Source organism: Alosa alosa, chromosome 19, assembly GCF_017589495.1.
Source record: "Alosa alosa isolate M-15738 ecotype Scorff River chromosome 19, AALO_Geno_1.1, whole genome shotgun sequence".
Taxonomy (NCBI): Eukaryota; Metazoa; Chordata; class Actinopteri; order Clupeiformes; family Clupeidae; genus Alosa; species Alosa alosa.
The window spans coordinates 11,253,126-11,278,287 of NC_063207.1; the positions used below are offsets into that span (position 1 = coordinate 11,253,126).

General features: G+C 42.4%; 4 protein-coding genes across 9 annotated transcripts; 2 read left to right on the plus strand and 2 right to left on the minus strand.

The window, feature by feature from the left end:
* Positions 1-357: 357 nt before the first annotated feature.
* rpusd2 (RNA pseudouridine synthase domain containing 2) lies at positions 358-3,984 on the minus strand. The gene is made up of 4 exons (XM_048228414.1): positions 3,115-3,984; positions 2,773-2,938; positions 1,645-1,775; positions 358-1,465 (listed from the first exon to the last, which is right to left on the minus strand). Exons 1-4 carry the CDS (start codon positions 3,931-3,933, stop codon positions 677-679), a joined length of 1,905 nt encoding a protein of 634 aa, XP_048084371.1. The 5' UTR covers positions 3,934-3,984; the 3' UTR covers positions 358-676.
* A 101-nt stretch (positions 3,985-4,085) lies between these two features.
* pcmtl (l-isoaspartyl protein carboxyl methyltransferase, like) lies at positions 4,086-8,995 on the minus strand. 4 transcript variants are annotated; one of them, XM_048228367.1, is made up of 9 exons: positions 8,715-8,995; positions 8,002-8,139; positions 7,794-7,898; positions 7,674-7,705; positions 7,351-7,455; positions 7,091-7,211; positions 6,798-6,883; positions 5,462-5,631; positions 4,086-4,952 (listed from the first exon to the last, which is right to left on the minus strand). In XM_048228367.1, the coding sequence occupies exons 2-9, from the start codon at positions 8,120-8,122 to the stop codon at positions 4,919-4,921; spliced, it is 774 nt and encodes a 257-aa protein (XP_048084324.1). In that variant the 5' UTR covers positions 8,123-8,139; positions 8,715-8,995; the 3' UTR covers positions 4,086-4,918. The 4 variants fall into 4 exon arrangements, with proteins under 4 accessions (XP_048084324.1, XP_048084323.1, XP_048084326.1 ...); XM_048228366.1 differs by having other exon boundaries at positions 8,672-8,995; XM_048228369.1 differs by having other exon boundaries at positions 4,086-4,989; positions 8,672-8,995.
* Positions 8,996-9,093: 98 nt separating this feature from the next.
* On the plus strand, positions 9,094-11,047 carry ccdc32 (coiled-coil domain containing 32). Of its 3 annotated transcripts, none has more exons than XM_048228371.1 (4): positions 9,094-9,326; positions 9,635-9,881; positions 9,991-10,147; positions 10,368-11,047. In XM_048228371.1, the coding sequence occupies exons 2-4, from the start codon at positions 9,650-9,652 to the stop codon at positions 10,552-10,554; spliced, it is 576 nt and encodes a 191-aa protein (XP_048084328.1). In that variant the 5' UTR covers positions 9,094-9,326; positions 9,635-9,649; the 3' UTR covers positions 10,555-11,047. The 3 variants fall into 3 exon arrangements, with proteins under 3 accessions (XP_048084328.1, XP_048084329.1, XP_048084327.1); XM_048228372.1 differs by having other exon boundaries at positions 9,094-9,233; XM_048228370.1 differs by having other exon boundaries at positions 9,097-9,248.
* Positions 11,048-11,488: 441 nt separating this feature from the next.
* prlh2r (prolactin releasing hormone 2 receptor) lies at positions 11,489-16,336 on the plus strand. The gene is made up of 2 exons (XM_048228328.1): positions 11,489-11,724; positions 15,169-16,336. The coding sequence occupies exon 2, from the start codon at positions 15,191-15,193 to the stop codon at positions 16,334-16,336; it is 1,146 nt and encodes a 381-aa protein (XP_048084285.1). The 5' UTR covers positions 11,489-11,724; positions 15,169-15,190.
* The last annotated feature ends 8,826 nt before the right edge of the window (positions 16,337-25,162 follow it).

The window sequence follows — 25,162 nt, forward strand, 5'->3', positions numbered from 1 at the left end:
GTCCGTCTGACTAAGAGGGCATTGAAGCTCATTTCCAAGGTCCCTAAACACGAGCACGCAAATACAATAGCAAATCCGGCATGGACGTAGAACAACTGCATTTAAAACCTCCGTTTACAAGATTGCTGCACTTCTGAACTGATTTGGTAAAAATTTAATGCACCAATTTAAATGCAATTTCACTGCTAGTTACGCCCCTGCTGGAAGTCGTTAAGTCAATGAACTTTGTCCAGTTCCCACTCTCAATTTCAACTGAGAAGTTCTGTGTGCTAACCAAGCTATTAGCGACCAATAGATTCATGAAAAAAACTTTCCCTGAATCATTAGCTAAAATCAATTGAAAGAGGCATGTCAAAATACAATGAATGAGTTCCTTTTAATTTAAAATAATAAAGGTCACCAAGCTCATAAAAAAACTGCCAATGATTCAATACAGAAATACTTTGCTCTCAAGCTATTTAGGCTAAACTGAAATGTTCCCCTTTAATAAGCTCTGACAATTCTCTGAGGTTCAACACAAACGTAGAATTTTAGAACAGAGGAAAATGTCATCATACATTTTGGGATATCTAACCAGATTATATTTTGAAAATGAATGCATACTAATTCAACATACTTTATATTAAAAACAATTTCCTAAATGGAAATCTTGTTTACAATGATAAAAAAGGTGGCATCATTCATCTTCAACCCAGTCTTCCTTCGCCCAGTCAGGCATACAGGTGGAATAATCAAAGTCAGGTCCCTTGTATCTCAGGGCATGGAGGTACATGACAAGTTCCTTCTCTGTGGGATCCGGTCGGACAAGCTTACACTCTCGGCACAAAGGATCTGTCCCAGCATTTGAACCACCTGATAAAGGTGTTGTGTCCCCTGATGAGACAATCTCAGTGACCGGTTCCCCCTCAGACTCTTCTGCCTGTTTGGCTTTATGGTCTTTGTCACCTGACTGAGACATATCAGCTGGTGCACGTGGCACATCCGAGGGTCCATCTTGGTTACTCTCACAGCCGGTGTCCACCTGGGCAGCACTTTCAGCAGCCACAGCCTTTCCTCCACTCTTTAGGTCCTCATCAGATAGGTCCAACAAATGCAGGCTCTCCTTTGAGCGATGCTCCTCGACAAGGGCTTCCAAGAGCTCCTCATCGGTCATGCTAATCAGGCCACCTTTGGCTCGTCCAGGGCCCCAGGCAGAGGATCCGTACACTGGGTCATTCAGAATGGGGTATCCCAGATACTGCAAATGGACACGGATTTGGTGAGTGCGTCCAGTGACAGGCCTGCAGCGAACCACACTGGAGTGGCCATTCCAGCTAATCCTCTGAAACACTGTGCGGCTGGGTTTGCCCTTGGGGTCCACACGACACACACCAACCTTGAAGGAGACAACGAGGATGGGCTCTTCACACACCAGCTCTTCTTCTGGGAATTCTCCCTCCACTCGACACACATACTCCTTTTCCAGCTGAGAAACAAAACACATTCTGATATAGATAACCAAGAGACAGATTTGGAATACATTTTACCATCGTTTACATGTCCACTTGATTTGTTCTACACAGTTTGCCTTAAATATTAACAAAATAAAGCTAGGGCCTCCTTCCTGGTTCATAACCAGTAGCTTAGATGAAGCCCGTAACTCACCTCTCGGTCTCGCACCATCTGATCCAGCCTTTTTGACACCTCTAGAGTGCGGGCGAAGAGCAGCACTCCGGACGTGAGGCGATCCAGACGGTGGACAGTGTGAAGTTCAGAGAGACCTCGCTCCTTCCACACACACACACACACACACACACACACACACACACACACACACACACACACACACACACACACACACACACACACACACACACACACACACACACACACACACACACACACACACACACACACACACACACACACACACACACACACACACACACACACACACACACACACACACACACACACACACACACACACACACACACACACACACACACACACACACACCCACACACACACACACACACACACACACACACACACACACACACACACACACACACACACACACACACACACACACACACACACACACACACACACACACACACACACACACACACACACACACACACACACACACACACACACACACACACACACACACACACACACACACACACACACACACACACACACACACACACACACACACACACACACACACACACACACACACACACACACACACACACACACACACACACACACACACACACACACACACACACACACACACACACACACACACACACACACACACACACACACACACACACACACACACACACACACACACACACACACACACACACACACACACACACACACACACACACACACACACACACACACACACACACACACACACACACACACACACACACACACACACACACACACACACACACACACACACACACACACACACACACACACACACACACACACACACACACACACACACACACACACACACACACACACACACACACACACACACACACACACACACACACACACACACACACACACACACACACACACACACACACACACACACACACACACACACACACACACACACACACACACACACACACACACACACACACACACACACACACACACACACACACACACACACACACACACACACACACACACACACACACACACACACACACACACACACACACACACACACACACACACACACACAGATGAAGATGACAGTGTTGTGTCGAAATCGTCCGCAGGGGTGCACTGGCAGCGAGGCCGGTTTGTCCACCACCACAACTTCATCATTCTCTTCAATAATCTCAATGGGGTGACCAACCACAGGTGGTTCATGGCGATGGACTGTGTTCTTCATCAAATCATTGTTCTTGATGAAAGATCAAAGTTAATCATATTCATTTATATGAGTGTCATGATATTTCCATCTTGGTATGGTCATCAAATTACACATAGTTAGTGATATCTATCTCCTAATTCCACAAGCCATACAATTCAATCATCAATAAACAACATGCAACACTGAAGTATGAAGATGTAGTGCACCTTTAGAATGATGTTCAGGTCATCAACGGGAGTGTCGTTAAGCCGAATCCGACCAGCTTTGGCTGCTTTCTGATAATATTCCAAGGGTTCAGCTCTGAACTCACTGCTGAAAACCTCCAGAAGTGTCTTGCCAATCCAACGTCCTTTGCAATAAGTTTTGAAATCGTAATAATAAGGACGAACTTTACGAAGACCTCCATCAAAATAATATGACGTCTCGTCAAAATGTTCCTGACTGAAACTGACGCCTGGGTTGCGCTTTTGAGGTGGAGGAACATATCTCTCGCCAGGACGGAGCTGTTTTCCTCCTTGTCCTCTTCGCCTTTTGCGACCGGTTTTCTCATGATTGTCCGAGTTTTCACATTTACGTTTTTCGCCTATTTCCTTCACATCTTGGTCCATTCTATCATCGGCTGGATCAGAGCGGTTTCTCTTTACAACTGCGAAGTTAATCTCCCGTGGTTCTGTGGTGTACGCGTCAATGGCAGCGCGGTGGATATTGCTGAATAAGCCAACTTTATTTACAGAGCGTGAAGATAAACGACTATCATTATTGACGTCTAAGGTTAAATGCAAACCTTTCTCTTTAGCGAAATTAGCATTAGCAGCCAACAAGGCTGTGGACGCTCTAAGTCTACAAAGGTCTAAAACGTGCCCCCTTTTCACGACGCTTCCGAGAATGTCAATTGTGTGTAATGTATAAGAGGACACTAATTTATCAACTGCATAAATAGGGGTGTATATCAGCTCCTTGAGTTGTAAACAGTTCCTGAAATATACAACTACTTCTCCTACTGAGCCCCAAAGACTCACATGCATTGCTGTCACCGGATTCCCTTTGCTCTCATGTTGTCGCAGGAAAATGACATCACAAAATGCCCCTCATGAATAATAATTGACTTCTTCCTTTTATATTATTGGCAGTTCACATGCCATCTTAATAATTAGCTAACCAAGTAGTTCAACAAAAATCACTGGAGATACGGTTACTTTATTTATAAATATGAAATACACGCAACTTAAGTACAGCCAATTTTCAGTCTGTAGAGTCATTCAGGACAAAACATTACAATGAACACTTACAAATGAATTAAGTAGACTAGCAGTCTCACACCATCATGAAATAGGGCTGCAACTAACGTTTATTTTCATAGTTGAGTAATCTGTTGATTATATTCTCAATTAATCAATTAGTTGTTTGATTAATATATTTAGTTTACTGTCATAGAGGAGTAGGTCAGGTTAATAAACTCAAGTTTAAGAAGTTGCAACCAGATAAATTAGGTATTTTCCTTTCCTAAAAAATGATCGATAACCGATTTACCAATTACAGTCACTGTTGGCCTTTAATTTATAGTTGACAACCAATTGATTGTTGCAGCCCTATCATCAAATAGACATCTTTGTTTGTTGACCATCAATGTGCTATTTTATGAACACATACACTAAACATATTTGCGTTTATTAGGTGGTAGAAACCCACCCCTCCATGAGAAAAAAAATAAATGAAGAATCTCATAAAAACAGAAGCCAAATTAGTTTCCCTTAAAGCCACATGTTAGACCTTTTCAACTTGCCAACATAAAAGGGAAGGAACTGCAAAGCATCACAGTGCTCACTCACTATCTGATCTCGATCAACATTATCATCTTCACATCAGGCACTACAGCCTTGTGTTTCTGTCATGGTCGGCGAGCACAGAGGGGGGATGACGAGCTGCAAGCGCAAGAGCTGACTGGTGGGGGCTTGCGAGTGTTGCTAGGCAGCGCTCGGAGCCTGGATGAGTCAAGCCTTTCCTTCTGGCCTACAGGCACCCAGAGCTGCAGCACCAGCGCCACCTATCAGGGGCAACCAGACCGCAGTCAGAGCTCACCACTGGGGGAGAAAGAACACATAGCAGAGCCCCTTTTCAGATCACTCCGGTAATATCAGGCGCTAAGGTGATCTCTAAAGAACACAGAGTTTACAGAGCCAACTGCACTCACTGCCCGTTCATTCTCCACTTTCCAAATGAGCATGATTAATTAATTTATTAAGAAGAGGAATGACTGATTCTTCTTTATTATTGTGTTACATGTTCCAAATGTAAAGAACTCTGATACTTTGATTAATACTGCTAACTGAAAATGAATCAAAAAAATGTTTTTTGAAATGTTTTTTCACCCACTGAGTTAGTTCAAGATAATTGACTGGCAGTATAAGATCATTTCAGTTCAGTAGTCACACACACACACACACACACACACACACACACACACACACACACACACACACACACGATACATCATCATTGCTCCAAGACCAGAAGCACTTTATCAAACCACATGTAAATACAGTTGATGTATACCTGGGCCACTGATGGTTCTTGTCTGTAAGTGGGACGTACACCACCCCCATGAGGGCCTTTTTGAGGAAGGTCCCGTCGGTCTGGCGATCATACTGTTCCAAAACCTGACTCCCTCCTTCCGGCCCCACGGGTAGCACGAGTCTCCCACCAGGCTTCAGCTGGTCCAGCAACTGAGGAGCGCCACAACACAGCGCAGAGCATGAGCGTTTAGGAGTCGACATAGATGAGGTTCTGCTATTATGACCAGTCAAAACAAATACTCGGCCAAGTGAGAGAGCCATCAGAATCGATGAGTCAGAGTGGAAAAGAGACTCCAGAGAGATACAAACTAATGACCCCATCAAAGCGGAGAACACAGAGCAAGAATGGCTGTTGCACACAATGCGGTTTGACACGCTCATCTCCTCAGGCTGTGAAGGCTCTCTGGGTTACCATTCAAGCAGATAAACAGCCCCCCCCCCCCATGTCTCCATGGCAATTCAACATGCTCAATATCTAAAAACTCTCAATTTACTGTTGTTATCCAGCAGAATAATAGTATTCCTCAGTCAAAAAAAAAAACACAGCTCTGAAAATTGCAAACCAACATTCAAATCACAATTAAACACTATTTTGACTCCCTTTTGATAAGGGATCAGATTCCAAAAATAATTCTGTGGAAATGCATGGATTCAGTTTCTTCCAGTAGCAGCAACTGGAATCCATGCATTTCCACGGAATTATTTTTGGAATCTGATCCCTTATCATACCTGTTCATTCTTACTCGTCATTTCGACTTATCGCGGACTAAATTCAAGATGGCTGCAAACGCTTAAACTTCGCGGAAGATACTGTCTGTATAAATCGTCTTGTAAGTAAACTACCAGTGCTTTTTCAAAGTTCTCAATGTCTCGTTTTAAATGTCAAGGCCCTCAGAAGTCTACCAATGAAGTGTGGAGATACATTGAGCCTCGTAAATGGTGTAAAACAGTGATTTATTTGCATGGCTAGCCCGATGCCGAAGCACCACCATTGAAAAAAAGCTGTTGGTAGCATCGGCTAACTAGCGCCAGATTTTGGAGTGCAGGGGACAAGCCGAGATGGGCTATGAGACATACGTTCACACTCATGTGTGGCATCATGTTTCAACACACTTTAGGTCAATATCACACCGGAATTCTCCTTTAAGTGCCTTGCTCAAGGGCACAACAGTAGAAGCCAGGAATGATTTATAACAGAATTCAAATATGTAGGGTATATATATATATATATATATATATAAGGTAATTAAACATAATGTGTCTTTTTTACATGCGTATATGCCAACAATTGAGAATGCAGGCTGGGAAGTACTTACTGCCTTTGGAATTGTTGGTGCTGCTGCTCCTACGTGAATGGCATCGTAGGGGGCTTGTTCTGGAAAGCCCAGTCTCCCATCACCCACTAAATAAAGAACACATATCATCATCATTTACTGTTGCGGATGTTCAGAGGATCAGTCTCAAAGAGAGGAGATATTAGACTGGATGCTTTCTTTCTTTGAAAAAAATGTACAAGCGACATTTTCTATGCACAGAGGAAAAGCGATCACATTGCATTGCGATCATTAGAGACAGCCAGGGCGACAACAGTAAAAGTATTTTCCCTCACCTAAAAGCCTAATCCGGCCAGAGGAAAGAAGCTCTGGATCATCCGCTTGAACATTTCTCACAGAGTTTTGTACCAGCTCATCAATGTGATCTATCCCGACAACTTTCCCAGTCGGCCCTACCTGCAGGCAGTGATGTAAGGGTTACAAAAAGACAGTAAGAAAACTAAGCAATTGTCTCACATATTTATTCATATTGGGCTTGATCGTTACGTTCAAAGCTTTGTCTGTAAAAATGATGTAACAACATTTCACAATTTACCATCCTGGCAAAGCAAGCAGTGAGGTAACCACTTCCAGAGCCAACATCTAATGCAGTGGCCCCATCTGTAAGCTTGTCACTAAGGACTTCCAAAGCATGGGCATGCTGTAAAATAAAGGAAAATACAACATGCGTTACCTTGGCATACTCAAGTTGGGTCAAGGGCAAATTTATTTTGGTTGAGATAATGTCCATTCCCTGAATGACTATGCAAGTGTACAACCTTTATATGCATTATTTAAAATTAATTGTTTTTACTAAAAAAAAACATCTACATAGCCAACAGCTAAATCTGAGTCAAATAAATCACAGGTCTCACTCACCATATGCGGTGCGCTGATGGTAGCCTTGTAACCTTAAAAGAGAGCATGGGGAATACTAGGTAGAACCCTTCCAAAAAACATATGAAATGTTTTAAAGGGACCAAACCAACTGAAACTCACCTATTGACTGAGGAGAATCTGCATAGGGGTAATCTCTGGAGTATATCCCTCGGTCAGTGGCAACCATGGCATCAAATACACGATCGCTGCGGATTACCCCATGATCTATGATGTGATGATGTATAAAACACAGAACTAATTAGCGGTGCATGCACCTCTGAGAGACAACGCATATGTCATGTAAGAGTTATATGCATAATATGCCTACCTCTCAAACGACTGATGAGTTCCACATGAGTTTTGCCACTGGACATCCACGCCATGCTTCTGGAAAGTAGCAAACCCATAGGGACCGCTACTACAGCCAGACGCAGAAGCACGGATTGCATCTCCTGCGCACCGTCACCTGATGCACAATCATACTGTGTCTTAATATTTTCTGCCATCGGATGCAAGTAAAGCAAACGAGGAATATTAACATTAAATCTAATGTAATGTACATTGAATTAAATTTATAACTCAGTCAGCAAACACTTGAACCATTATATTTTGAATTACATGACATTTAATTACGTGACATGGACACATACACAATGTCTGAAGTGAGCACTAGAAGGTCAATGCACTGTGACTGGACCGAGGGGAGAGAAGTAGGCGAGTAGGTGTCAGCGTGACATCTTAAAAGTTGTGTGGTTGCATAGTTTGCTGTAGTCGTAGTCTACACGTAAATTAAACAACGCGTAATATGAAATGCGCCACACGTGCATGCAAAAATATTTTTTAAAGGGAAACAGTGCGCCCTTGCTCTTCAACATTGCAATTCAAAAACACTCCGAATGCTAACTAAATTGCCCGTGGCGTTAGAAACCTCACGTTTAGATTTTGTTTTTATCTATTTTATTCAGTGTATGGTTTTATGGAATAAATGCAACGACTACCTCTGTGATGTACCCCGATGACCAAGGGATCTTCAACATTTACCTTTTCTTCCAGGCAAAGACTGAAAAAGTAAAAAAGAAATACACAGCTTCACAAACTTAGCTAGTTCTAGATAGCTTCTAGCCAGCCTTCAGTTAGAAGAGGGCAACAACACTGGCGTTCTCAGCTGTTTTTTACAGTAACTACAAAGCCGCCTCCCTAATTTTACCAACAAAATCAGACTGTAATGTTCATATAATAAATACTTTGAAGGAAGCCTGTCTCACTAAATAACAATGCCTACTATAGCTAATGCTAGTAGCTAGCTAACTGTGGGTCAAATGGTAAATATAAACATACCAAAATACTTCCTCAAGGGGCGGGGAAGAGTATCAGCCAATAGAAAAGATTGTTAAATAATCGGACTTCAACATTGACCAATCGTATCACACACACATAATCTCCGAAGTGTTGGTTAGCTTTATAAGATATTTCTAGTGGTTTAGCAGAGGTTAGATTATATCAAAACCTACGGATTTAGACACTGCAAGGAAATCGCTATCAGAATATCATGGGATTGAGGTAGTGATGTAAATGGTGATTTCTGCTTTTGTTTTTTTCAAGAAGTATCTTTAAGTAACCATCAGCTAGCCACTTCTGACCTAACGTTACGAGGTAAGAACAGTTAACATCAGCTAGATAGCTAGCTATGAAAACGGATTGTATTGTGCTAGCTTGGTTTCGTTATTATTTATGGTGTCTGATCATGTTAAACATGTTTAACCTTGGAGCTATAAGTCTGTCAAACAACGGCATGTTTCTCCTGCTGTGTGTATTGTAGTCTATGTCTATGGCCCAAAAGTCGATGGCATATAACATTATGCATTTTGGCTAATAGCCTGGTGGTTTGCAAATTCACACTTTCTGAAGATAAGATATATTCGATTGGTATTAACTAATAACTTCTAACTATTACTTTACAGACTGTTGGGTCAAATATGATCGACGACTTTGAAAGCAAGGGTGCAAGGTCCAGCGGCGAACTGTGGTCCGAAATCTGCTCTAATTTACCCAAGACTCAAGAAGAGGGTCAAGATGAGAAAGCTCAATTTACAGATTCTTTCCAACCCTCGGCACAAAACGGCACACAAGGGAATGGAATTTGTTCAATGTCTGCCTTCAGTCCATGGGAACCTATGGCTGATTCTGATATCTACATAGCCAGTTTAGGTACCCTGACTCAAATTAATATTTTGCTATGATGGTGTTGTTTGTACATCTAGGCCCATCAGTTATTGTTAATTCGTAAATTCATTGTTAATATGTTCCAATCTTCCAGAAAATCGTTTGAAAAGAATCAAGGGCCAGGCAAGTGAGGTTACCTCAAGAGAGATGCTACGGTCTCTTTCACAAGCAAAAAAGGAATGTTGGGACAGATTCCTGCATGATGCTCAGACTTCAGAACTGTTCCAAAATGGAGGGGATATGGATGAGAGGTGGGTGGCCTTATAGCCTTTACTGGGTAATGGTCACCTGTTCAGCAGAATAACCAAGGCCTGATACTAGTTGCAATGTTTTGTTGTACTGTACATTATGCTAGTTATATAGAAATGTAGTTCCCTGTGCCAAATCAATATTACTCTCATCTAGTGGTGCACAGGGAACTATACTATACACTGTAGCCTACTAATTTCTATATTGTTTAAATACTTGCAGTGCTTTGGAGCATTTTAAGCGCTGGCTGATCCCTGAGAAGGTGGCCATCAGTGCAGAGGAGCTGGAGTACTTGCTGCGACCATCTCAAACTCAAGAGCAACCAGGTGGAGACCCCTCTCACAGCGAGGCTGAGGAAGAACAAGAGGACAATGGGCAAATGGATGAGGCCGCAAGTCCAGAGAAATAGATTTGGTCTAGGCAGCAGCAGTCATTTTAACAGGTTAACAGGTAAACCTCTGTGCAGTGGTGGCGTTGCTGGATACCACCTTGACCGATTTGGAGGCAACAGCAGATGATTGCATCACAGACACATTTCAATGATGAGATGTTTGCCTCATGTATATCCATAAGTGGTGTTTATGCTCTTTGTCAGCAAATAAGGGTTAAAAGGCCATTAACTGAGCCAGCCGATCCCTGTTAAGACCATTTAAGGCTATTATTCTATGAGAAATTATGTGCTCCCTGTTAAATGTCAGGTTTGTATGATACAGTAATGTTTGTTTTTATCACTGCAGTTATGCACAATTCCTTTAAATGTCATACATGTCAATGGCTCATGCATTTAGCTTGTAATTGTAAATCCACAAAACCATGTTGGGATTATACTTTGATGTCTGTATATTATGGATGTCATTAACTTGTGTTTTTATATTTGAGTATTAAAATCACCTGGAAGAGTACATTTGTTAAAAGAAAAACAGTTGTGAATGCTGTAATGTTAGGTATTCTTAGCTAAACTAACCTACAGAGGGTAGGCCTACTTGCAAGTTAATTTGATAAATATTCATGCTTGCCACTAGAGGTCAGCATTGTGAAATATCATGTAAAGTACCTGACACCTGTTCACTTTCTGGATAATACATTCATCAGCAAATAATTTGGGGTCAAACAGCAAGAGTCTAGAGTTAAGTGACTAGTCCTTAGAAACCTGTGTTTGTAATTATTATATTCCAATGGTATTCCGTCAAACAGAGCTAGGGTATTATTAAGTGAGACCAATAAACATTAACATTTTAAAACGCTTGTGTATTTAGCTTAACTGCTTGGTTTTCATCTTCTTTGCAAAGTTAGGAATATTTCATGAATCCGGCTAATTTGCAGAGTAATTTTGTTGTGTCGACTGCCAGACTCGTTTAAAACGAGATGTGAGGTGTGTTTGTTACATGTTAGATGCATCACCAAGCACCTGCTTTTGCAAACGTGGAAGCAAGCCTTCTGGGGTGGTTTTGAAATAGATCAATGAGCGTTCGTGACGACTGCACCCCACACACCGCGCAGCTTTGCACTGGCTACCTGTAATTGAGAACGAGACGTGGAATTTCTTGGGGTCTAAAACCGTGACAGCGGAAATACAGAGGTTGGACATATACTTGGCTGTTTGCAGATATTTTTCTTTTGATTGAATTAATTACTTAAAACTGGAGAACTGACTGATTTTGGTCATTTTAATGCGGGGATATCTGAGAAAGCGTTAAAATCCAGGGATTGGTCATTGAATAGGCTACTCTGCTCTGATCGGGTGGAAGCATTAGATCCTTTGATCTTTTACAGCTAAACATTCTGTAGTGTGACAGGAAATTTCAGCACCATTACAAAGCTTGTAAGTATGTTTTTTCTTTTTTTTATCAGGTAGCCTTTAATTTATCGCATTAGTGTGCATGGATGTGCGTGAAATCTTCTGCAACATTGTTAATGTTACAGACATATGGAACAGGTGTCATTTTTGGTTTGGTGTTGTGAGTTTCTTTGTGACTATAGCATTCTGTTAAATAACGTCACATGTAGGCTACTGCCAACAAAGCTATATAAAACTAGAATTAGTATGAATCAATAGTGAATCACAGGTTAGACCAAATTGGAGGCTCAGCTTTGTTGGAGCACAATCTGACAGCAGGGGTGTAGATGTCTCAAATCACAGCTTGGCCATTTACCCCTCTCCTTTAACTTGCTGTTGAAAAGGGAAAGTCACTTCCAAAGTGGATGAAAGCATTGGCCATCTTGCTGCCATAGCCAGGCAGCCTTAATCCTACAATAGTCATTTATGTTGGCAGTAAATTATATGTCGCACACACTGTTCCAGAAAGTCATGTCCAGGACCACGTCTCTCGCAACAGCACACCAATGAGTCATGCTATCTAAAGGCAAAATGTTTATTCACCAACATGCACCTAGTGAGTGTCCACTAGTGACCAATTACAGATGTGCTGTTTGAACTGTCCCATTTTCAGACACAAAGCTCTCCTAGAGGTTTGAAGAATGAGTGATGCAATAATCTTTCATTCATACATTTTTGGTTTCCTTTTTTTAAGGACAACTGGAAGAGGTCAGATGTCTGACTAGCTTGACCTGAGTTGTTTGTTAGGTTTTGAATGCTGTAACAATGTCCATTTTCATGAGAATCAAGCAGTCATGAGCTGCACAACGGATTTTGTAGTGTGACAGACAGAGGTCAGTGAAGTCTGCAGCTGTCGGATTAATGGACCATCAGGTGTTAAGCAATCATCACTATCAAGGTGTGATGGCCACTACAAAACTTTCATATCAGCTGTAGGGGAGAACGGGTTTTTTTACATTCTTCATCATTCGAATGTGTCAAAGAGATTTTGTTTTGTAAACTTTGTACACCAGATAAAAACCCAAAGTGTTCTACAACATCTGTAACCAACAACTCTTTGATAACTTATAAGGGTAAAGAGATATGCTCTCTGCAAAAAAGTTGGTCTTCTGGCACAATTTACCCCATATGTGGGGTGAGATGAGCCTAGGTGTGGGGCAAGTTGGTCCAAAACAAAGATTTCAGGTAAAACATTTTTTTTTCTTAAAACAATAATTTAATAATTCTACAAACAGTAACAAACACATTTAACTGAGAATTTGCCAAGACATGTTTAGGCCTATAACATTTTTTGCACCTGTTTACCTTGAATTCACCCATTTAATTGACTTCAATAAGTCATTAATTTTCTGTCTAGTCTCTGTCTCTAGCTCTCAGTAACACTGAGGAACCATATAGAATGAGGTCACAAAATCAAGGCAAACTTAAAAATCTTACAGATGCAATACAAGTACTAGTTAGCTGGCTCAACTTACCCCAGCCCTGGTGGCTCATCTTACCCCAGAAAGAAAATGCTTCTCACAACATGTTAAGGTAGCATTCATGATTCTGTTTAGCCCTCACATCATAGCTTAAAAGGACACCAATTGAGGTGTAATGCATCTGAATGTTGTTCTATTCCAGCTTTCTCTAAATCACCTTAACTCTGGACATGAATGGAGTCCACTTGGAGGGCAAAAGAATCATATTTTTACACATATATTTTTTACCACATTTGCCATGTGCTGTACATTTCCACAGATTGTAAGGAATGATACCCTCTTCCTTAAAATGCTGTCACATGATAACAATTGTTTACGGTTTCCTAGAAAAAAGGGGTGGCTCATCTTACCCCTATGCTCAACTTACCCCTATGCTCATCTTACCCCTATGCTCATCTTACCCCGATCTCATAGTGGTTTGTGCCGTTACCCATTCTAAGAAAAAAAATATCATGGGAACAGATAGACAGAGAAAAAGCGACCATTTCTAGGGTAGAGATCATAATATTGTCTATTCTATTGTCTATTCTATTGTATATTCTCAAGCACGGCCATAATTGTAACATCATTGAAGCTAAAAGCCCCGAAAGTCGCTCAAGAAGTCATCCATTTTGTGCCGTTGTAGTTTACCATGACACTCTGCAGTCTGCACTCAGTGTTGCTAAAATAGCAAAATCCTGTTGATGTTTATTCATTTACTGTTAGGAATGAGGGAGCAAGCTTGAATTAAGCAATCTTCAAATAATCACCATGAAGCTGTTTCACATTACATGTGCATTATGCACATGATAGCTTGTATCTGTGACCTTTGGCAAACCAGGATGTCTGGAATGATGAAAGGGAATGTTTTAGAATATTCACTAATGGAGATGTTGGCTATGGCTTTGGCTAAAAAGCAACATTCTATTTGGCTAAGTATTGCTCCCATCCTCCTGCCACATGGTCTTGGCAGATGGACTGAAAAACAAAATTTTGCAGAGCCCAATCTGAGGATGTACAACTGCACCCCTGCCTGTCTTGTCATATTAATGGTGCTTTAATGGCACGGTTGCCATACATCAGAGTTGCATTATAATTAATGTTACTAATATTTCAAAGCTGCCTGTACACAACCTTGTATGAACAGTGATTGATACTGATTGCATTATGTAAGGAACATAGATATGACTGAACATACTGATATGTTGATTTCCCTCACTGGTTCATTCATAGTTGAGGGATTGTCACAATGTCCCAAAATAGGCCATGGTAAGTCTGGCTTGCTAGAAGATTTCCGCTGTATTTGCACCAAGATGCAAGGATTGGTTTAATCTGTCTGCATGTGTGAATCTCCCTGGTGGGATCATGCAGACTAGTCATTAAGTGTGGGTTTTTACTGGAAGCCATTTGACCGATGACTGTTGTTTAAAATTGACCTTAACACTCTGGCAGGACCCTCATTGTGAAGATGAGAAGCTAATTACAGTTGTTGCCCCGGAGTTATAGGACACTTTGTTTTCACAATCTCTAATAGCCTCTTGAGATTTACAAAAGAACAGTAGAGGGTTGACAGGAAAGCTCAATTAAGATTCCATTTATATCCAGTTGCAGGTCACACGCAGTAGCCACCTCCCATTCCACAGGGGGAGCTACTGAGTCTGAGCTGAACTTGAGTGAACTATTCATACAAATACATGCTAAATATTCTGATGCTGCATGTCCCCAGGTAAAAGAGTCATCGAAGTATAATGGCGAAGACGTTGTACTTTCTCAACATGTCTGAGGAGAATGAATCTGCTTGGGATATCTCCGCCTCGTCCTCTTTCAGCGGTCTGGACAGAGTGTTTGAGTTCAGGCCGCTGTTCATCCCTCTCTACGCCATGGTGGTCCTGGTGGCCTGCTCAGGCAACCTCCTGCTGCTCCTCCTCATTGGCTTCAACAAGAAGCTCCACAGCACCACCAATTTCCTGATCGGCAACCTGGCCCTGGTCGACCTGGTCATGTGCCTGTTCTGCGTGCCACTGACCGCCTCTTACGCCTTCGACCAGCGCGGGTGGGTGTTCGGGCCCTTCACCTGCCACTTTGTCACTCTCATGCAGACGGCGACGGTGTTCGCCGCTGTGCTCTCGCTGACGGCCATTGCGGTGGACCGCTATGTGGTGGTGGCCTACCCCATCCGCCGGCGCGCCGGACGGCTCTTCTGCGGCTGCCTGGTGGCCACCATCTGGCTCTGCGCTCTGGCCATGTCCACGCCGACGGCCCTGCACACTGTCTACCTGGACCTGAGCGCCACGGGCCACCAGATGATCGTCTGCGAGGAGTTCTGGCCAGACGAAGAGCGTGGACGCCTGGTCTACTCCTGCTTCGTCCTGCTGCTCTCCTACTTCGTGCCCCTCAGCGCCGTCTCCGTCTCCTACTGCGCCATCTCCTTCCACCTGCGTAACCGGAACCTGCCCAGCCTGATGGCGGCGCTACCGTCGTCCAACCAGGAGAAGTGGGGACGCAAGCGCAGGAAGACCTTTCGGCTCCTGCTCGTCTCTGTGCTCTGCTTCGCCTTCTCCTGGCTGCCCTTGCAGGTGGTCAACCTCATCCGTGACCTGGACAGCGACTTCTCCATCCTGGGCAAGGAGCATGTGAATGTCATCCAGGTGTCGTGCCACCTGTTCGCCATGAGCTCGGCGTGCTACAACCCGTTCATCTACGCCTCGCTGCACGACAAGTTCCTGGCCTACCTGTGGCGCCACTTCTTCACCCAGCAAAGGTTGGAGAACGCCAGGAACAGCCTCAACACCTCCCACCGGCTCACCCGCCTGCACACCTCCTCCACAATGGCGGACATCCCCATGGCCATCAGTGCCAAAATTGCCCGGGAGGAGCTTGCTGCTCTCCGCTGAACTGTCTTTGGGACACCTGGGGGTGGGGGGGGTGGGGAGGGGGGCAGCAGCCTTAAATGATGCTTGCACTGCCACTTCAACTTGATGAAATTGCAAGTTCTAATGGGAGTTCTTCACAAAATGTTATTTGATCAAAATTATTGAGGTGAAGACGCAAGAGCACAGCTTCTAACACAATGGTTCAAGGACTGCTAAATGAAGCAGATGTCCACCACCTTCTAAATGGAGATGACCACTTCTACTGATGCTGTAGTCTGAAACTGATCTGGGAAGGCAGTGAAGTTAGGACACATTGTACACCATTATTTCATGCTTCTTTTTCAGGTTCCCCTGACTTCACTTTACTGTGTTGTGGAATATATGCAGTAACTGTTGACTTGCAACTGTTGACATTTAAGGGAAAATGTGAATATGTTTTTGATGTACATAATGTTATGTTATGTGTTAAGTCTGAGAAAAAATAGCTTTGCCTATTAAGTCCACTTTGAACACATTTCAAATTGTCAAATACTTAAAGGTGACATAGAATGGTTGAATGGGGTATTTATCTTTGTTCTGTGATGTGACATGTAGACAACAACATTTTGGTTGGGTTTGTAATGCCTTAGAGGCTTCTCTCAGTAAGCTATGTTAGGGTGGGGGATTTTAAACGCGTGGCTTTGCACCCATTTGATGTTCTTTCGGGCTTAACTGGCAACCTCATTATGAAATGCAAGCACTTGACACTAATTGGCTGCCTTTGCTGCCACTCAAAAGAATGTAACTCCGACGGCTTCGGAACACGGACAGACCAACTTTTTACAGCTATGACCTATTCACAGATTCAGCCTTATACTGTAATGCATAAATATGCCCGGAGGCTGTTTGGGTCTTGGGCTGACGGTAGCCTACCATTCGAACAGAACGAAAACAGAACCGTTTCAACTAGGCCTATTTGTAATAATATGAGCATCAAAATAGACAGAGGAGGCTCGCACAAAGGCTGATGCTTAAGTCTAAAGTCTAAATGTGTATAGAGTCTTAGGACAAAAGTTGGAATACAAACGTTACAAATGTTTCCCATTACCAATGTCTCGGAGACAGCTAGATAGGAGACTTTCATGTTTGAGTTAACGCACCAGGCAAAACATCATCACAAACTAAAGCAGCAGATGCTGACTTTCCATCAGATAGATAGATAGATAGATAGACTGATACTTTATTGATCCCCAAGGGGAAATTCAAGGTCCCAGTAGCTTAATCTTCTTAATGAGCATGGCAGGATCATTGGCAACAACTGATTCAGAGTTCAGAGAGACACACAAACGAGAAGGGCACTACATACACTTGAGCATCATTGAACTTTCTCACCCAATAAAAACTTGCTATATATTGCTACTGTATGACCGCCAATGCAGTCACTTTGGACCAACCTTCTCAGTGTAACCACTGTCCACTCCTCACTCATAAGGTGCTTATGTGGAAACTGTATTTGCATGCCCACAGAGAGAGAAAATGCATGCTGTTAGGAAATACAACTGGTGCTAACACTTTACACAATTCCATACAGATGTACAAAAACATCTGCACTTACTAATGTTTCATGATTATGGCCTATCTGAATGCAGTGGGAATCCGATTAAAAATGAACAGCCACGCATCTCGTTTGTTTCTTTCAGTGGGAAGGTAATGGAAAGTTTGCACACCGCTTGCACAGCCTGGAAGAGTACACCTCGGAACGCCATTTCACCTTGAACTTTGCGAACACTGCTGCAATTTACTTGCCGTAGGGGGTGGGAGAGCGGGTGTGTGCAAATTATTTTGAAGAGGAAGAAATAGAATGAGGGGGGGTATCCATTGTTCAGATTGGCCCAACAGTTCTAAAAGAGGAATTTCTATGAAACGGAGATGTTCAGAATATCTAACTCTTTTCGTATGTTCTTGAATGCGGGTAGACTACCGTTATTCAACAAAGACAAGGTAAAAAGGATTTTTGATTGTCTGTCTCCTTTAAGACTTTAAGTTGTTTTTTTTTATTGTCTGTTTGGTAGTCCTTTGATTGTCAAACCAAATCCAGATTACAGATATAGAATGTGATATTGATTTTACCTACTTTAGAAAGCCTCTTCATCCACAGAAGAATACAGCTTAAGAGCCAGATTCAAGAGGAACTCTCAAACCTTTTGACAGTTGAGACGTGTTTGGCAGATGAATGCAGTCAGTGAATGTGAGAGACAAACTAGGTGCGTGCCTTTGAAGTGAGTATAGGGCTGTAGTTGCTCAACTCTGGAAGAGGCTGTATCAAATACTATAATTTTGTTGTCTTTCTGAGTTCAGCATCTAATTGTATGCATCAAGGAAATAACGACACTGAATACTGTTCAGACACACATAAAAATATCACTGTACTGACTGACACAGTTCTTATGAAGATAGAGGCTTCGGTTCATCACCTAGCGCAGCAGCGCAACAACAATGAAGACAGATGTGAGACCATAAAATCCATCAAACCTTGACAGAATTGGATATGACAGCCAATGACCTCATCCGCAGCTGAGGGATTGGGGTTGCAGGCGCGCTCCAGAGACCAGGAAAGCATTGATTGCGCACAGTCCATCTTCTCGTATAATGTCAAACACTGGAGAGCTGGAGGTGGGAATGTTATCGCACTGAGTAGCATGTTAACATGATACACACTGGTCAACTTGTGAAGGGTCATCTGAATGCCATGGAGCACCACCTGCAACTAGGGCATTCCTTTCATGGCTTTTTTAGAATAGTTGTTATTCTTTTCCTTTTACCACAAAATGATGCCCCATGCCAAAAGGCAAGCTTATTGAATTGAAGTGTATTGTCAATCCAATCATTAATCCACCCTGCAGAGTGTCTATCCAGCTGGCAGATCCCAATCCACTTATGTGTCATTGGGATGAAATTGAATAAGAACTGTTGAGTGCAAATCCACTTAGAGCTGCTTCAACACAGTGTTTGAAAACAAAGGTGTATAAACCAGCACTCTCATGGAATTTGAAACTACTCTAAGACTTTTGGTCATGTGATCACTTTAGAGACATCTACATACAGCAGGTGTTACTGATTTTCTATTATCTCAGCCTTAATGGCAGATAACATGTAAAATATATTTGGTTTTGCTGTAAATGTCATATAAGTGTTTTGTGTCATCTTATTTTCTTCCTTAATGTGCCATGCACTTTATACTGTGACGTGTTAGTGTATACTAGATAACTTTGTTTTTGCAGTGTACTACACAGTCCCAGAGTATTTGTTTAGCTTGTAATGGCTATGGTTCAGATGTCATGTATGTGAATTTAAATGTATGTTGACAAATACAATGAAATTAAACCTGACTTATTTGGTGATTTTTTTTATCTTTTAAATATTTTATGACAAATGCTCCGTCCCTGTAGCATACTCAGATTGTTTATTATCACATAAGTGTGAAGTATAATGTCAGAACGTAATAAAGTGTGAAACTATGTATGTGATGCTAATGCCTTTCGCTGAATGTAAATGCACCAGACATATGGGCCTAACTTTGCTCATTAGTGATGATTGCCTCCAACATGGTGAGCAATTAGGCGATATTCAAAAGCAATCAAGCAGGTGTCAGAATAAATATTTGTCTCCCTGCACACAGGTCTTCTCTAAAGTACTACGTAAGTAGAGACAAGCTCTCGGTAGTCTCTTATCAGTGCATGCATTTTCATTTAAAAATAGTTGCCGTTTGTTTGATGTCCTTCACCATACTCTGTCATAAACATTCATGAAAAATGATCTCTGGAGAGTGGAATCTAAAGCACACTTAGTCTGGTGAAAGCACATAGTCTTGTGAACTTGGAGGATTTTTTTTTTATTCTCAAGCCACTTTAGAAATAAATGGATCATAAGAATGAGAGAAGTTTAGCCGGGGTAAACACAGACGCGCCAGTGGGATCCTTTCCAGACGCACCTGCAGAGCAAATTCAAAATGTACAGGTTCGTCTGGGTTCACCCAGGCTAAAAGAAGTTGCCAGTCAGTTACATATTCAGCAGCAGCAGCAGCAAATGGCTCCGTTAACTGATTATTGATTCCTGTGAGCCTCCTCTAGTGCCTCTTGATCCTGCGCGCTGAGTCAGAGGTCCCTTGGTGACTAAGAGTGCCATTGGTAAGGCTGAGTGGCTGTGGTGTGGGACACAAAGGGCTTCATGTGCCAGAGGAGAAAAGGTGGCTTGGTTTGCAAAAACATTTTATTCAATGTCTAACAAAAAATAAAGTTATATTGTGTTTTTTTCAATATTAATATGTGTAGTGATATTTCAAAAGATTGATGTATACAGTATATATGTGTGCTATTTAGGGGTATAAGCATCAATACAGTGTAGTGTCGAGCAGCAAAATGCTCTGACAATTGTTTGTAAACTGGATGAAAAAGCATCCAACAAAGAAAAGCAACATTTTGTGTGTATCAGACTTCAAAAGTCTCACTTTCAAAGCTGGCGCAAGCTAACAGTATTTGTCATCAAAAACAGACCTCCTGACGAGAGCTTGATTGATGCAGAAATGAATCAGGCTTATGACATCAACATCTACGAATCAGCCAAAAAAAAAAATCTGGTTAAGTGGTGGTGTGATCATGCGAGAGCAGTAAAAGCGGCTCTCCAGCTCCCTCTGGTCCTCGTCATTGTCCCCCACCTGGAACGAGAGGGCTTGAGGACCAAGCACACAAAGCAGAGTGGCCCCAAACTGTGAGCTAATTAAGAGCGAGTGTGTCCTGGCTCTTGAGCTGCATTGTGCTGATACATACTCCCTCCTCATTTAGGAACCTGAGACTGCATTTGCTGTTCTGTCCCCCTCGCTAACTCTTCTGCAAGCTCAATGATGTTTTATGCTCCCAACTTTGTCTTCCAGGTGACGCTGCCACCATCGACTTAAAGGCACCTTATCCTAAACCTAATCCTAATGTTAACCTTAACCCATGCCTAACCATAGCGCCTTCCAGGCATCGCTGCCTTGAAGACAATGTTCGGGGCATGAAACACCAAGAAACTTCTAGCCACCAGTACAGGGACGTGCAGAGACCTTTGAAGGGGCAGGGGTTCAAATTTAAAAGGGCACATGGAACAAAATTTTCAGAAAACGTGAAAACTTTATTTAAAACTTAAATGAGTGCGGCATTTAACCCTAATCCTAGCGGCAGCAAATATTTTATTGCCTAGTCTGGCTTGTCAGGCGATCATTTTTATGTTTATCACAGTGAACTACCACTATTAGCAAGCTGGTGTCTTGCAGATTCACGTGCTGTGCGTGTGGCCACTGAGTGAATGAAATGACGCGTAATGTAGCCTACTGTAAACAGAGAACGACGTGTGGAGTTGGGTTAGTTAAACAACTACAGCCTATGTCGTCGGCTTATGACGATTTAGAAAAGGTTTGCCTACTCTGTTTTATGAACTAGGTCTACTAACCTAAGCTACTATAACATAGTAACCTAAACAGAATATGTTATGAACGTTCAGCCTTAGATTTTCGAAGCTGCCAGGTTATTGAAATGGATGGACCATGACATGGTTGAAACGGGTTTGATAGCCTACTTCATTAAACATAAAACAATTATAAACATTGTATTCTCTATCTCTAAGCTGAATACTATTGCATGTTCAGATAGGCTAACTGCCAAGTGACCTTACCGTGCTCCCAAATGTCTCCTGCAGCACTGTGCCTGCGTGCACCTTCTGAAAGTTCACTGAATGTATGACGTCACGGATTGGTGGCCGCAAGGCATTTCAATAGAGCTGGTAAGTCCCGCCCTTTCCGCTATCCCCGCTGGACCTCTAGTTTGAAAAATTGTTAATGCAAGCAGAGCCCGTCTACGGAGAGCCTGGCCACTCCGTATTAAGTCCCATTGTACCGAATTTTGGTTGCAGTTCCACCAGATTTCCACTGGGGGCGATTGCCATGAGTGCAGAATGAATGGGAGTCAATGGAGCTAGACGGCTAAATTTGTCTTTCACCTGATTGTCGTTGACAAATCTCAGATTTGATTGTAGTTTGTATAACTTCAACATGGGTTATAGGTCAAAAGTTGAATGAGCAGTACTTATGTCCTTTTGATTTCTTACAGTTTGGGTCATTGTTGCCCAAAACACGCTAGCATTGTGCTAATGGCGACATCATTGACACGTTTGAAAGGCTTTTTAGAACAATTAAGTGACTTTAAAAATATAATACTCCACCAAGTGTATTTTCTTTGCCTCCTCCTTTTGAATACAATATTCAAATTACTTGAAAAAAAAATATATCGAGAAAAGTGGATTTTGGGGGTACAGCTCCATAGACCTCCATGCATTCTGCACTTTCGTGAATGGCCCTCATGTGGAACCACAAAAGGAACTGCAACCAGTTCAGAAACCGGAAGTTTTCCGAGAGTGGCAGTTCTCCCCTTATTAGACATTCTCTGATGCAAGTGAATGTGAGAAAATAATTATTTTCTGGTCCCGTTTGAATTTTGCCATGAATGTGAACATATGTTGTCTGTGAATTTTTAATATACATTTTCGTGTAAAGATTACTACAATTGAGTGGGTAGAAGTTTGATGCGGTTAAACTTTGTGTGAGAGCACTTTGTGGACTACAACTTTCCGCTAGACGACAGCTAACTAGTTTCCCATAACAACCATCAGTTGGTCGAGATGTAGAGGGTTATTAAGATCGACTTTGAACACAGTGAACCATACAACTTTACAATCACACTGTATCATAGAGTTAATGTATTGAGTTAAGCTAGACATGTTTCGAATATTTTTGTTACCATGTGTGTTTATTCCTGCCGTTACAAAAACTAGCATCTCAGTTAATGTTAGCGATTAGAGCTAGCTCACGTCACAGGCGACATGTAGTCTTTCTCGTTATGTCTTTTCCACAACTGATAGCCAAAGAATCATATAATATACTGCCAAACTCGTAATATGAAAAATTATATTAAAAATTCACAGACAACATATGTTCACATTCATGGCACAATTCAAATGGGACCAGAAAATAATTATTTTCTCACATTCACTTGCATTGACGATTTTTCATTCTAGAGGTCCACTGGGGGTTTAGCGGATAGGCGGGACTTACCAGCTCTATAGACCTCTCCAGAATAAGTCCCGCCTCCGTAACTTCCGTATCCATCCAACTTCCTGGCGTCGATTGTCTATGGGAAATAACATGGCGTTTCGAAATATCATACCGATAAAACATCTGTATAGCGAAGTAGAAAAAGCTGGTGGGCAGATTGGCCTACACACTTCTGCCATCTAGTTTCCACTGGATTTTTTGATTGTCGGTGCCGTTTAAGTAGTATAGGAGGCGGGTATAAGTTAGGAGGCGGGACTTATTCTGGAGAGGTCTCAACACAGAAAAATGTTATTATTGTAAATTTCTAATTTCACAAACTATTAATGAGACATTTTAGCGAATATTCACGTTGGAACTAGCGGAAGTATTACAAATTTTAAAAAGTAAAAAAACGGGTCTTGTCAAAAGGGCACTTGGACATCAAAGGGGCAAAAGGGTAAGTGCTAGAGCCCCTGTAGCCCCCCTTCTCTGCACGTGCCTGCACCAGTAGTATCTGGAAAGAGAGTAGACTTGCTTTACTGTAATTGTAGGTGGGACTGTTTCATTATGTTCTGTCTCTATCTAGACTATACATAATGGACGATTAAATCAGTCTTGCTTACTTGAACTTTATTGGTGTGCAGTCATCAACTCTCTTAGTAACGTTATCCGAACTGCTCCGCGTGTGCGGTGTAACCTCTAAATCCGTCCCCCGTACAACAGTACTTAAATAAATAATCCTATTGTTACATCTTTCTTTTTCTTTTTTCAAGTTAGTCTTTTTCCCTGAACTTAGGTATTCTAGTGCAACAAACTTGTTAGTCTCTTTTCCTGAATATAGGTATTCTAGTGTAGCCTAACACACGTGTACCATATGCTCTGCTCATTTACAACGGATCTAACAACATAACCACCTCATATGATCTATGGCTCACCTGTTGGACCACTTTCGCTGGTCTCCAGCCCTTGTGTGTGTCACAGGGCTGTACTCACACACTGTCCCTTCTTTCCAGAGTGTCCATGTCTTTTGCTGTGCGGTTGTAGTACTTTTCCTGTCTCTGTCTGTTGTATTTCAGTCCCTGTTCGTTGTGTGTTACCTCTGACTTCAGCAGAGTGTCCTTTGTGGGAAGCAGGGTCCTGGTCCTCCTGCTTAGGAGTCTCTGTGCCGGGCTTGTGTTGAGGCCCTGGCTCGGTGTGTTGCGATGATCCAGCATGGCCAAGTACGGATCCTGTCTCGCTGCTGCAGCCTTCAGCATTAGGCGCTTGGCTGTCTTCACCGCTGACTCCGCCTTCCCATTACTCTGCGGGTATCCCGGCGACGATGTCCTGTGTTCAAAGCCCCACTTTTGGCTGAAGTGCTGAAACTCTAGTGATGCGTATTGGGGTCCGTTATCTGAGATAACAATGTCCGGAATCCCCTGTCGGGCAAAGTGGGCCTTGAGTTTTTTGATCCCTGTGTTACTCTTATTGTCAGGTAGATAATCGACCTCCCAAAAGTTTGAATAATAGTCTACTGTTCAGATCAGATAGTCTTTATTGTGAAAGGAGAAAAGGTCAGTTCCTACCTAGGCCCAGGGTCTGCTTGCCATGTCATGTGGGTGTAGTGTCTCTTTGTTGCTTTGGGTCCACTGACCTACATATGTCACATTTGGAGATGAAGGTCTTGATCTCCTCATTCATTCCAAGCCAGTATGGACCCTTTCAAGAGGGTTCCATTATCAGCATCATAGTTATCAGCATCATAG